The 14,143-nt window shown below is 40.4% G+C and overlaps 1 protein-coding gene across 2 annotated transcripts in view; it reads left to right on the top strand.

The window, feature by feature from the left end:
- LOC145972727 (uncharacterized) overlaps window positions 1–14,143 on the top strand; it is a 238,513-nt gene that overhangs the window by 159,052 nt on the left and 65,318 nt on the right. For both annotated transcript variants that reach the window (XM_083101588.1, XM_083101587.1), the window contains exon 7: window positions 13,699–13,837. In XM_083101588.1, the coding sequence (XP_082957714.1) occupies window positions 13,699–13,837 (139 nt within the window). The remainder of the gene's footprint in view (window positions 1–13,698; window positions 13,838–14,143) is intronic.

Here is a 14,143-nt window from a genome sequence, read left to right as displayed (position 1 = left end):
AAGAATGTATAAATTTATAACGAAAATGTATAAATGATACAATGCCAAGTGTTTTATGTGATATAATTATTCCCAATCAATGGTACATGATAAATTACTGACATTTTATTGGAAATTTATTTATTCTATCCGGTTTTTTAAGATTTATAAAAAAACTGCGACATATCGATTTTCAGATTGATTCATAAGATTAATATTGTATATTATCGGGGAAAATTTCACAATGTCATATTCGTGTAAATAGCTCGGGATGCCTGCTTCTCCCTCAATTTTCTTGGGAAACTGAAAACGTCGCGCGTTTCCACGACGTTTGCCTTCCGCGCCTGTCCCTCTCGCATCCACCGCTCCTCCTTTCTCCCTAACTCGTCCAGGACCTCGTTCGTTAACTGAGTTAAGCCAAGTTCACCGTCGCCGACTCGCAAGCGTTATGGCACGCGAGCGACATTTATAATATTCACTTTGCGTCTACCGAAGAGGAGGCATGCGTACAGGCGCATCTCCCGGAAGTTGCGGCAGGAAGTATCGCTATGCGCATGTCGTCGGAGAGCGCGAGGGATGAGAGGGCGGTTTTACGCCGGTGGGACAACGGGAACGAGAATTGAATTTACGATCTTGGGCGTACTCAAAGCGGATGCTCCAGTTACCTCGGGCCACCCGATGCCGCCATCCAGATATTGTCACTCAAGCTTTAACTCTAACAATAGCGGGGTATACTCTGCAAGGGGGACCAGCGAGAGAGAGGAGAGACGGAGAGAGATACGGACAAAGAGAGAGACATGACACGGAGAATGGAAGCGCTGTTTAGAGTCTACTCCTTCAGCGAGGGCAAAGTATTACCGCCGTATAATTCCGCGCGTGACTGCGGCACGCGAATACGGCTTCGTCGCGTTACGCGAAATAACGGAAAATATATATATATATGTGTGTGTGTGTGTGTGTGTGCATGTATATACGTGTGTATGTGAGAGAAATGCACCCTCCAATTCGCCCGGGCTACGCGGCACAATTAATTTCTCAGTAAATTCAGCGGGAGATCAAACGAACCGCCTTGGGCGAGTCGCGCGCGCGACTGTTGCGTTTTTTTCATCTTTCCTTTTTTTTTATTTTTAATTCTCCGCGATCGTCGCACAGAGCTCGCTCTCGATCTCGATGACGGACGCGAGAAATGAACCGAGCGCGATATTAAAATTATTAAGCGCGATTTTCCACGAGCCGCGGAAAAATTTACGGATGTACTAGTTTTATGCGCGCGTGTTTACGGCGAGAAACAAGTGCAATATAATAATGAGTGTAATACGTAACGCCCTTCGCAAAGTTTTCGCGCAACTTTCGGCCGAACTCCGTATTTTTTATGGCCGCTTGTTTCCGCGCGTAGTTATGATAAATGGCGCGTAAGATGAATTGGAGAACCATGAAAACTATCGCGCTTTAACGACCTGGCGAGGAGGGTCGCTTTCTCGACTTTCTCTCTGCGCGCGCTTATCTTTCTACCAACTTTATAAAACGGATATTGCGTTTCTATCGACTCGCTACGGCCGTAAACCCGACACCGGAAAGGTTCCACGGAGGGTAAACGCAATAAATTGTTCGCAGAGATCATCCCAACGGTTAATACCTTGGCGAGCCCTTGAAATGCCCGACTATAGGCGTCGGCCGTATCTTTTACGATTTACACGTTTCATCGAGTTAGTGCGCTTACGTGAATTTAACCGGTGCGCGCGCCTAAAGCCTCTTTATCGTATATGCGCTATTGCGTCTGGATCGTAAAGGCTATCGATCCTATCCGTAATTTATATACACAACATGGGCACGTACATACATACACGTGCCGGAGCAGCCATCCTAAGTGTTTACGGTGATTCGTGCGGCTGGAAACCGATAAGTCAGGTACGCTCGCGAAATTATCGAACGATTTGGATTTCAGATGCAAAGAAAGCGTGTCGTTTTACTTCACGGCGAACAAAGATCGCTTTATTAACGGCACGCGCGACATTAATGATTTCTAAAGCGAATTGAAAGGGGGTACAAAATTAAATTAATTAATTAACTCGATGTACTTCATTTTTTTCGCTTACCTCTAACTCTTCATAAAATTCCGCAACTCGCTCTCGTTATTTTAAAAAATTTCGCAGGATATTACGGATAATGATATTCATCGTAGAAAAAGCATTCTACTAAGATGCATCGTCGGGTGCACTTATTTTTTTCTTTTAGCGCCGCGCAATGAGTACGAATTGCGGACGCCCGGAGAAACATATTTCAATTACGCGAGAATTATAACGCGCTTCCTCGCTAACGGCGATTTATTAGCCAGCGGAACGATCCGTGAATTCCTTTTTCCTCATTTCGCGCCTGTTAACGCACCGGACGATGAATTATGATTGTATTAATAATTTATTATACGCGAGGAGACGCGACGTCCGCTCATCCGTCCGTCTATAGCCGAAAGATTAAATTCGCCACGAAAGATTGGACAGCATCTGGCACCATCAAACTGTAATCACGTTACACACGTTGTGCACGAGCTGCCGTTTTTACGCGCGATATTGTTCGAAAATTGCTCCGTATAAATAAATCTTTCTTCACAATCGCATCCCTCTCCTTCTCGTCGCGGATCCTCTCGGCGGTAATCATACTCGACGAGAATACGTCTCTCATTTCGCTTCGAATCAGAAATCCTCGTCGTAATCCCACCGCGATAACTCGCTTTTGACCAAAAGGTCAAACGTCTCCTGCGGCGACTCGTGGCAAGATTACGAGCTACGTGTTGTGCAGCTGCAACATATTTTCGTCTCCCCCGGCCTATTTGACGGACCACCCTCTCGGCACCACGCCGAAGGGATTTCTTCTCTCTATTCTTCTCTCTCTCTCTTTCTACTTTCGTATAAATCGGAATATCCCGGCGAGGCGCGACTAGGCACGCTTCTCAATTCGCATTTCACGACGGGTCGATCGCGGCTTTTCTCACTATACGTCTTTGGTCGATTGTATTCCCTTCACGAAGAGATATTCCATTCGGTTTCTCTATCAAACACTCGCTCGCATCTCGAGAGAGAAGAAGAGAAAACGACTCTCGTGTCGTTGCCTGTCGCGTAGGCGGCATCCAGTCCACCCCCTGTTGTTTGCGGAAGATTTTACGATGTTTGCCGTTTCTACGTGGACCCTTACTGTTATTTATAACAACGACCGTGCTCCCGTCGTGATGCTAACACTCGGCTTAATGAAACGCTAGCGGATGATCTCGCGCGTATTATTCCAACCTTCGTCGCTCCATAAAACGAAGAAAAGAAACTTCTTGGAATCGCAATATTACGTCGCAACATCTATTAATTACGCAATGTAGCCTAATTCGATTAATTTGTCTCCTCGATAGTAATCTTGTTTGGAGAGGAAATAAAACTCCGTGAAATTTATGATGAATTAAGGGGGTATTCTAGTCTGGAAGTCGAATTTTTATGCTATTTTTACGATTTTTTTTAAAAAAAGGTATAAGGTTTTTTAGAATAAGGTTTTTTCCTACATATTTAAAGTATCTTTAAAAAATTTTTTTATTAGAAAATTATTATAAATAAGCTTAGTATATAATATTAAAGAAGACCGTGAAAAAAAAAGTTAGTCCATGGCGAACATGATTCCGGCTGTTCTGTTTATTTGAAACAAAAAAACTAAAACGATTCTTAATTAATATGAGTTTGGCTATCAAAGCAGGTATCAAAAGGAAAAAAAATATTGAAAATTATCAATCCAACTTGATCGATCCAACTACTATGCGCTATTGCGAGATTTATAACGCGGGATTTCTAACATCACGTTAATCGCTTAATATTATACGTAGAGCAAAATAGTAATAAACGCGTTCGCGCTTTTGTGGCCGTAAGTTGCAACCCCCGCGGCGACGCGCGCTCGCGAAATCTCGTTCAAGTATCTCTCCCGCGGATGCGTATAATTCGCGTTTCGACGCACAATTCGAGGAGATATTTGGAATCCGTGCCGGAAGATTCTCTTCCCGCGTTAGTCGGCGATTTCATGAAATATACAGTTATGGGAAGGAAGGCGTATTATAAACTCAAGGGTGGATGCCGAGATCGGTGGGATGGGCGAATCTCTTCCATACCTTGCCTCCCCTTGGAGCTTGACTGCACCGCTGTTACTCGAACTTCATAACGAATACCGTCAGTGAAACTCAAACTTGACGCTTCGGAAGAGAGAGAGAGAGAGAGAGAGAGAGAGAGAGAGAAAGAAAGAGAGAGACTCCGAGCGAATCGATAAGTCCTATGAACGATATGAGGAATAGCGGGGGACTGTTTGAAACGATAAATCGTATGCCCAAACAACTATACACTCGGAGAAAGGTAGCATTACTAGCGTGGTATCGGTTACAGACGATTTGTTACTTATCTAAGTACCAAAGTATGATGCCAAATCAAGTTTGGATGCGAGGAATACAGAGTATAATATACAGCAACACAAATAAATAATAATTTCTTCTAATAAATAATTGGAAGTTATTAATAGCAGTGAACGCGAATCATCGAATGAAAAAAATGCTTGATTACCTGTCTCTTTTGTTTGCGCTATTTCATCGTAATCCGTATATAAAATCGATAATGTATTTTTTTGAGTTGTATTTTAGAGTACGTTCTATTGACGCTCGAATGTTTTGGCATTTTCCGATCTGTTATCGTATTGTATCAAGTGGCGTATCGAAATCAATTGAATACACGGCTCGTTGGTGTTCGCGTGTAAAGTACGACAGCTGTAAACAAAGAGAAATCATTAAACTGATTTTATAACGCGAACCACACGCCTCATCGACCGCATTGTGCGCGACGATACCTCTTTTGATACCTCCACCAAGGGAATCATATCGCAACGAGTTACATAGAATTTTCCAAATTGACGCGGATAATTTAACACTGATCGATACCGACTGTCATCTCGTTACATCGTGGGAAAATGCATCATTCCTGTTTACGATGATCGATTTCAAACGCATATCGGCAATGACAGTCGGAAAAGCGTTTCGAAACACGCACGAAAAAGGACATGTAAATGTTAACTTCATAATTAACGACGGGAAAATCGATTCTCCACTTCCTTCTCTTTCCCTCCCAGAAAACAGGATTAACGTGTTATCTTCAAAATAAATTAACTTTACAATTATTAATATCCCAATTTGCGTAGAGATGTAAGCGCTCTATAATTGCCCGTGGGACCTGTTTGCGGTGCCCTTTATGACCGATAAAATGGCGTCGACGGGATGTTTTATCGGTTAAGTTGAGCACAGCTGGGCGAGTAGAGCGATATCATTGAATCCTGAAATATTAAAATGTAGTGACAGGGGACGTACAATGTTACCTCCCTTGGTAGATATCTAGAGGGTGGAAACGGCAGTGGCGGAAATATAGTAGATATTGAAAATGCCCTTTCCCTCGCCTTCGCAATTCCCAGTATCTTTTTTGACGAAGGACGCCGAAGGACGGAGAAGGGGAAGGGAACTAGTGCGATGGAATTAGGCATCCCCGATGCCGAAATCAGGTAGAAAGAAAAGAAAAAATAATATACTTGAATCGCGCGGCGACAAATGTCACTCTGATGACGGGCAGGGAAATCGTCTCGTGGCATCGCTAATGATACAATCACACATATACATGTGCACGCATGTGCGTGACATCGTTAGCGCGCGACGTACGCGCCGGAAGCGCATGAAAATAATTTGCCATTCTCATTTCTCAACGATAGAGCCATAATATCTGATTGGCTCTGGCCATAATAAATTTCTCGGGGCTGATATTAAAAGCGCATATAATTATACGAAAACATATAATGTGTTCGTCATAAAAACGTTGGCAATCGATAAATTACACGTTGATATATTTGTTGTCTTACATTTTCTCATTGTGTTTGTTATAACTACTTTTTTCTATAAAAAGATATTTGATAAAAAATATCTATTAAGAAAAAATTGATTTTAATGATTTAAGAAGAGCACATTTAAGGCATTCAATTTTATTTTAATTTATTTCTCTTTTGTAATGTATTTAAATTAATTTTTTCAATAAAATTTTACATTACTACCTTTTTTGTTATCTATACAACGTGGCATAGCGTGTAATTAACTTAGTCATATCGCGCATTTCTTATTTATTTCTTAAATTATCTTATTATCATATATATATATATTCTTTCCTCGATGTCGCATCGTATTTCAAGTGTAAGCTCGTAAAAGACCGGAATTGTTTCCATCTTAACTTTCCCTCAACAAGTAGGTGGGAGTGGTTATCCAATGATAGATACACGATTGTAGATAAATAACTGGTGTTGCGCGCGAGGGGTACTTGTATATTTAATTTCCGACGAGACGAGTGAAATCGGTGGCTGCAACCATTGAAGCGAGAGATCGGGAAACAGGATGAAAGGAAAAGGGGGCAAAAAAAGAAGAGAAGAGGAAAAAGTAAGGAAGCATGGAAACTTGCACAATCGTTTTCGGGTGCGCCGAATCCGCCCCAGCAACAGTTCGCCCCGGCATCGGTTATTCGTGTGTATATAGGATTCTCTATCTCAATTTATAATACGCCGCATGCGGCGGCGGTAGGACGAAAGTCTCACCGAGCGGAAAATGGTTTTTCCTGGGAAATGTGACGCGTCGGCTACGCTCACAATACTACCCATCAACGATTCGACGATATCGCGAAATTGAAACGCCAGGTCTTAAGTATTGGCCGAACGACGTGACGAAGGGAATCGTCTTTCTTGTGTTGGATTCGCGTTACTTACTGGATTATGATGTTTTTTTTTCTCTGGGCGTATGTATTACGTACGATATAATATACACAAAACAAAATTTTTTTCCAACGAAACTGTCAAATGTAACCAACTTGGATCGAAGCAATTTTTACATATTAGCTGCACCGATAAAATCGAACGAGCGCTGTAAATGCCGTTCGAATTAATCACAAAATGAATATTTATCGGAAACATGACACATACGCACACAGATGAATATGAAATTTTATTCCGCGCGACGCAAAACGTACGAAAGTTTCGCTGAAAAGCGGCACACGCGAAATTTAATTAATGTGGATTTATAAAATACGACCGTTCTCTAATGTTCCATGTACAGTTTCGCCGTTGGAAAATAATTTGCAAGACAATGGAGCGAGTAATTCTCATATGGTATCCAGGTTTCCAGAGCGCGCGCTTTTGTATGTTGATGATGGCGATTACATACACCGGATGCTCCGCAACCGAATTTAGGAATTGAATGAATGCAATTTTATTCGCTGCTTCATGTTGAAGGCGCATTACGTAAACACGCGTTATAAAAACATCTTTACGGCGGAACTCTCGTCCGCTTTTATATTAAAATCCTGGGCATCCTTCTTTTATCCGCGCCGTTAATAACGTTAGGCGCTCCCATTTCACGTCTCGCGGCATGCAAATATTTTTTGTTCCGGAAACTACTTTAAACGTATAATAACAATAGAAAACGTGCAACAAAGGCTCGGATAATCACTGACCCGTATATATATTGATCACATGTAAGCGCGCCCGAGCACTCGTATTCATACACATACTCACATAACCGTATAAACGCGTTCGCGCTCGCGTGGGGATTTCAGTCTTTCTTGTATTTAATTAAATATCTACTTTGTAGAGCTCGGTAGAGAAAATTTTTAATAGAGATGAAACATTTTTCGCCCTTTTTGCTGCGCTTCTCTTGCCGTGAAAAGAGATATCTTGTTGACACGTATATGATTTGAGAGGAGAAATCTTCAGTAGGAGATACATCCCGAAAAAAGATATCGATGTGCTGTCAACTTTTCTTTCTCACGAGAAATCAACAATGTAACACTATATCAATGTTACATGACGTTAAAAATCTTCTTCTTACTAACTTAAAAAATATTTATCAATTTAAAAGATGTTTGAATTTATCGTGATAAAAATTTAAATCAAAGATTTATTTATAGAAATCAAGCATTTCTTGATCATAACACAATTACAGATCGTTAATACGAAAAAAAGGAAAAAAAAGATAAAAGAACGAGAAAGAAGGAGACAATAAGACTTGCTACCAGAAGATGTCTTCGAATAATCCAAAGATTGCTGTCACGTACAATCCCTTTGAGATGATTGGCACATTCGTCTTCGGTCCGTATATATGTCGATCGGTTTCCAATACGCTCCCCTAATTCCTATATATCTGTGCAGGACGTTGTCACTCATATTTGACGTGTTTCTCAGGACGTATCCCGCGGCATTTGCACGCACGATGTGCACGCAATCACTCGCTGACGCAGGATATGTGCAATATCGCAGTCTGTATGCACCGCTCATAAGATTATCTATTATATCGATCAAGAAAATTGCTTTTTATTGTGCCTCAAACCTTTGTTATTAGCTGTCTGAGAATCGACACATTTGGACGTTATAAATGTAAATTTGGTATCTTCTTTTCTATGACCACTAATTTGGGATATATTAATTTGGAATGAAAATATTAATATAAATAATATATATGTGTATGTGTGTTTTGTGTGTATATTTGCTGATATTTTATGAAAAACTTTTAAATATCCGTATCTCTGCAGATTCTTTGCATATGTCTGACTACATCGCGCTACTACTACTGCTCTAGGCGTACATGCTCTTTTTTGTGTTTTCAGCCGCCATAACTGTACGTATATGTTCGCGAACGTTGTAATATCGTCGGCCAGGTGCCGATGCACGATATCCATTCCTGTAATATTCATTTCCTACGGTAAAAGCCCTCTCAGCGACTCTTTCAAGCTCGGATATCGGAAAAAACGAGGCATTTCCGTTGGTAAATGTCACGGAGGTTGGTAGATGGGCAGTGCCCACATATTACCAATCAATTTGCCTCTGTCGATACAGAGGTGGAGAGCTAGCCAGGAGAAAATATCAGGCTAACTGTGCGAGCGAGCGAATACGACGGAATGAAAGAGAGAGTGACAGAAAGAAAGAGAGAGAGGGAGAAAGAGAAATATATGGGACGCTTATGTGCACGAGTACAGAGATGGCCCCTCCATCATATTTAACTGAGATAGCCAATCATCCCTGTCACTAGCGGGTGATAGATTATTTTAATCAAGTTATTTCATCCGAAACCCGATCATTCTCAACGATAGATGCTCGAGGACGTGTAGGTATGCGCAAATGTATACAGAAAAATTGAATTAATCGTTTGGAGGAAGAAAGTCACGGCTCTCTAACTCGAAAATAATCGATGTGTGAATGCCTACGTTTTTTCCAGAAGCATAATAAATTACTCGTTTTACCTTGCGTTTTTTTGCAATTTTTTTTCACAATTGTTATAAACTTTATATATCCTTACTTGTATTCATTTTTTTACTCTATCTCTATTTTATTTTATCATATTTTTGAGATGGTGAAAAAATATCTTGTAGGGTGCTATATATGACGTATTGAATTGTTGTTGTTATGTCTTGGGCTGTGTTGTGAAAAGTTTAGCTCGAACTATCTTACACTCGAGTGATTTTTTTCAATAATTCGCGAACGTCGGCTAAGTATAAATTGCTAATCTCTGTATGTAGTCTTCTACTTTCTTTTTCTTCTCGTGCTTCTTCGGTAATCTATTTTTTAACTCCTCCTGATGATCAATTGATCGACGGACGGCTACGTGAGTTTCCAAGTTTTTATCAAGTTTTAAGGAACTTTTGATATCTCTAAGTCCATTTGTATGAATGTCTTTCTTTTTTAAAAAATATTATTTTACTGTTAATATTTACTGTAAAATTTTTCCAGTAATGTTTTATCATAAAGTAAACCAATTGAAATAAAAGGATTAAATTAAAAATTGCAAAAGATATAATTACGAATTAATTATATGCTGATATAATATTAATTTTAATTAATTTAAATACAAATTAATTTTAATATACTAATATTTAAATCTATTGTTTGTACTTTATCAATGCTGATTAATGTAACAAAAATTTTATCGAAGTGTTTTATTATAGTTGAGTAATATTGTTAAAAATAGTGATTTATTGTAATGTATAATATAAATTAGTAATAATTTATTATTTCGAATATATTTATGGAGTAAACATTCATATGGAAATTATAAAATATTATATTTACGAAAAATAACATACAAATGTGAATTTTATGAAATTGACGTATTTTATAAATTCCTAAAGTTTTAGCTTTATTTTTAATATATAATTCTATACAATTCTTGATCATTTAAACAGATATAGTCCCAGCCATTAAATGGCAAAAGAAATTACCACAGCACAAAGATACAGTTTTGTCTTTTAAAGGTTAAACTTCAATTATAAAATAAAATAGCGACAAGCAAATGTTAGCATACAAGATGAAAATCTTACAGGCAGAATACGATTCTATCCAATATGTTTCCATATAATTTTGTATACGCATCGACCCTCCGAAAATAATCATTATTGAGTTTGATTCGAGCTTCCATTTGTCTTTCAATTTCCAACATTGAATTAAACAACAAAACAGATCCCCTCCGATAGAATAATTTCTCATGGATCTTATCACGACGAACGGAGATAATAAGAACAATAATTTGACTCTGAGCAGACCGATTTCGGATCTTCCGGTGATTCGTAGGTTGTTTTCATGTTCGTTTTCGCTTTTGATCCCTCCATCTCACGCAAGTGCGCAAGCTTCTTCTTTTTGAATGAGCCGATTCTTCTTTTGTGAAGAAGTTTGCGCAGTTTACAGAAAATACGAGTTCTCGAGCGATGGTGGGTCAAGCTTTAATCCACTCTTATTTCCTAGAATCGTTCTCCCGCAGTGCGATCTTTATGACAAAATCGTACCATACGTAAAGACATTAAATGTGCCCCCGTTGCGAAAAAAGAGAGAGAAAGCATCGACATAAAGAATGTCCCGCGAGCCGGACAATATAATATTCCCTGCGGGCTCCTAAGATACCGAGATATACAAGTTGTATTCGTTATTTCTCGACTTGAATGAATTACAGAAAAGCAAGAATTTGCACGAAGGGCGTTTTATAACAGGAATAACGGAAGCAAATAAGGAAGACGAGGAAATAAAATTGAAATTGATACGAATGTCCTTATACGAAAATGACTTTCTCGAAGCAGATTTTATAGTCTGCTTTCTATTAGATCGCTTTTCAACGCGTGTCGATGCGTCACGTTAAATTGCGAACTCTCAAGGTTGCAAGACACAAGGAAACAAAAAAGTCTGTCATCCTTGAGATTGAAAATAATCGTACGGCACGCTTGCGCAAACTTTGTGGTGTTATAAAGAATCGACTAACAATAAGGCCGCAAGCGTGACGTTGACTATTAAAATAGTCGCAGCTCAGGGACAGCATCGACAAGCTGTTATAATGGACAAGCGTCGGCTTGATGCGTAAAATATCACTTCGTTCAGAGCCACCTGGGAGGTAGATTATAGTTACTTCCGTTTCGTGCAGTGTCCTTTTAAGCGCGCTCGCCGAAACGCGCGGCAGCAACGGTAATTAATTAGTAATTATATCAGCGGCTGCCCCGGAAAAAGCTAGTCCGCCTGCGCGAAATGGTTGCCGTGCGTTCTCCCGACGAAACTCTCCCCGATAACTTTGCTTTCTGACCTAACTCCAATTTCCGTTAATTATGCCGTGGCTGCTTACTTTCTCCTTCTCTCTTTATCCTCGCGCCTTTTCTCTAACTTTCTTTCCTCGGTTTTTTTCTTCATTCCTTCTCTCAGTCCTCGGTAAAGGTCGGCGATACCTCCCACGCGTCTCTATAATATCGCTAAATAAATGTTACATTGAAAATTGAGGTCGAAAATAGGAAAAAAATTTGAACTCGAGTAAGTAAGCATGTGCTCTTGCTCTTGGACTGTACCGCGTAGAAAAGTTTGACGATTAAAAAAGCTTCTTATCATTTAAAAAGAGCAGTGCTTAGTGTGTAATAGCAAATAGATTATTTTATCATTTTATAAAAAACAGTTTTAAATATTTTCAAGCCGATTTATTAATTAAATCTTTCTTGAAAAATAATAATAGATGCATAACATGTAATCTTAGATCTAATTATCATTAACAAAGAGAGGAAAATTCTTTGAAAGCGCAGAATAGAGCTCGTAGACATTATATTAATGTAACTGAAGACGCAATCGCGATTGGAAACAACGCAGTCATGCGATATACCTGCTATTAGACACCTATGGGGATACTCGATACGCGTTGCAGTTCTCCGAACGTAATCTATGGGAGCGGGTTGGAAATTAAGAGCCGCGGTAATGGCCGAACATGTCCAGAACCAATCTGGTATCCGATAACGGGAGGAGCGCGGGAGATGCTCCCGTCCACATGGACGCATTAATACAAAACGTCAATTTCTCCTTCTCTCTCGAATATTAATAAATCCCATCTGCTGTCGTTTCCATCGACTCCGTTTTCGCAACTTCGAGACACAGTCGCGGGAGGAAGTCGGTATCTTCTTATAGCGAATTCGCAAGATTCCCCGTCGACTTTCCTGTTGCCCCGCCTCGCACCGTTTTCGTCTACCCTCCGTCGATTCCCCGCTCATCTGGGATTCCGAAACACTTGGACTTATTAAATGCAAAATGCTTCCGGCAAACAATGCTTAATCGCGACGTCGCTCCTCGTTGTAATCCTCGTTGCTACAGATGCAGACGTGGAGAAAGAAGGAGAGAGAAAAAGAGAGAAAGAGAGGGGGGAGGGTGGGAAGTCCAAGAAGGATGAACGATCGTGCGACGAGGAAAGAGAATCAGTTCTCTCTCGCTCGCTCATGTTTTCACGATAATCCGATTTCTCTAAGGAGATTCTCCATTTTTACAACTTCGTTTGAGCCCGCGGCGAACTCCGTTGCCAAGGGGAATCCGAAATATTCGCGGAATCTCGGATTTACGCTCGCGGCCCATGAAGAATCAGGCGGTAAAGACGTCCATCCGAAGGAGAAAGATTCTTTCGCAGTGACGAAGCAACACCCCAATAATCGTTTACTAATAAATCTCTATTTTGATTATTCAAAAGTCTGGAAAAATGGCGTTTTCCTCCTGCTATCGAATCGTAAGGCACAGAAAATATTTGAAGAAAATGTTATTTTATAATTATATTTTTCTATGCTCTACTTTTCTCAGACATTGTATTTTGGGATTTGCAGCGAAAGATTTCCCATTACGTTCGATACGAAGCTCATATTTTATAATTGTATATAATCTACAGATAAATACAGCCAGTTGCAATCAATTTACGGTTCGGATCACCGTGAAATAGAGAACAGGTTGTACGGCTATCTTTCCATCGATGTAACACTAGTATTTTCTTTTTTCGACTTGAAGAGAAACACGGACTTTTCAGTTTGCGCAATCGTCACGTTTCGCGAAGAAAATAATCCTGCGGGTCTCGACATTTTGCGCGGTTCGTTTCCAAGAAAATGGGAGAAACGGAAAGAAACACCAGTTACAATTGTTTCATTACGTTCCTCTCTTAGCTGGGTTGTTGAAGAACGGTAACCCTGACGCGTACAAGCCCGCCGGCTGAAAAATATCGCAGCTCACGATTGTACGAATTGTTTTGCGTTTCCGGCGCGGACAGTTTCAGATCCTCAAATTAAAATCTCAAAACTTGTCGACCGAGCGAGTATATCGCCCGCAGGCAGCGGTTCAACCCCTTCTTTCTAACTGTTCCTCCCATTTCAGGCTGCACGTTCCCGGAGGAATGGTACGGCCGGTGGTTCCAGTCTGGGAACACGGATCTGGTGACCGTCAACGGCTCCGAAATCACCAGCAAGGGCTTCTGCATAGAGAAAAGTGGCGACAAGTTTCTCGTTCACGACGTGTGAGTATCCCTCGTTTGAATTGCAAGTGGAGTTTGACCGATCGAACGATATGAAACGATAGTATAGTATTCTATCCTTTTACCTCCCATCGTAACTCGCTCCCCTTTCTCCTCCACCTTACGAATCAACGCCCGGTGCTCCGGTCGCTCCCTTCTTTCCAGCTTTTATTAATTAACTGCCCTCCGACAAAGCGCTCGAGGCGACGTGCCAGCCGAGAGATAGATAGAGATAGAGATAGATAGGTAGATAGATAGAGAGGGAGAGAGAGAGAGAGAGCACTCACCGTATAAAACGTTTCTCCTGAA

Source organism: Camponotus vicinus, unplaced genomic scaffold, assembly GCF_025532165.1.
Source record: "Camponotus vicinus isolate PSW18456_S1 unplaced genomic scaffold, iyCamVici1.0 SCAF_6, whole genome shotgun sequence".
Taxonomy (NCBI): domain Eukaryota; kingdom Metazoa; phylum Arthropoda; class Insecta; order Hymenoptera; family Formicidae; genus Camponotus; species Camponotus vicinus.
The sequence above is the reverse complement of the archived record's forward strand: the minus strand, read 5'-3'. Positions and strand labels throughout refer to the sequence as shown.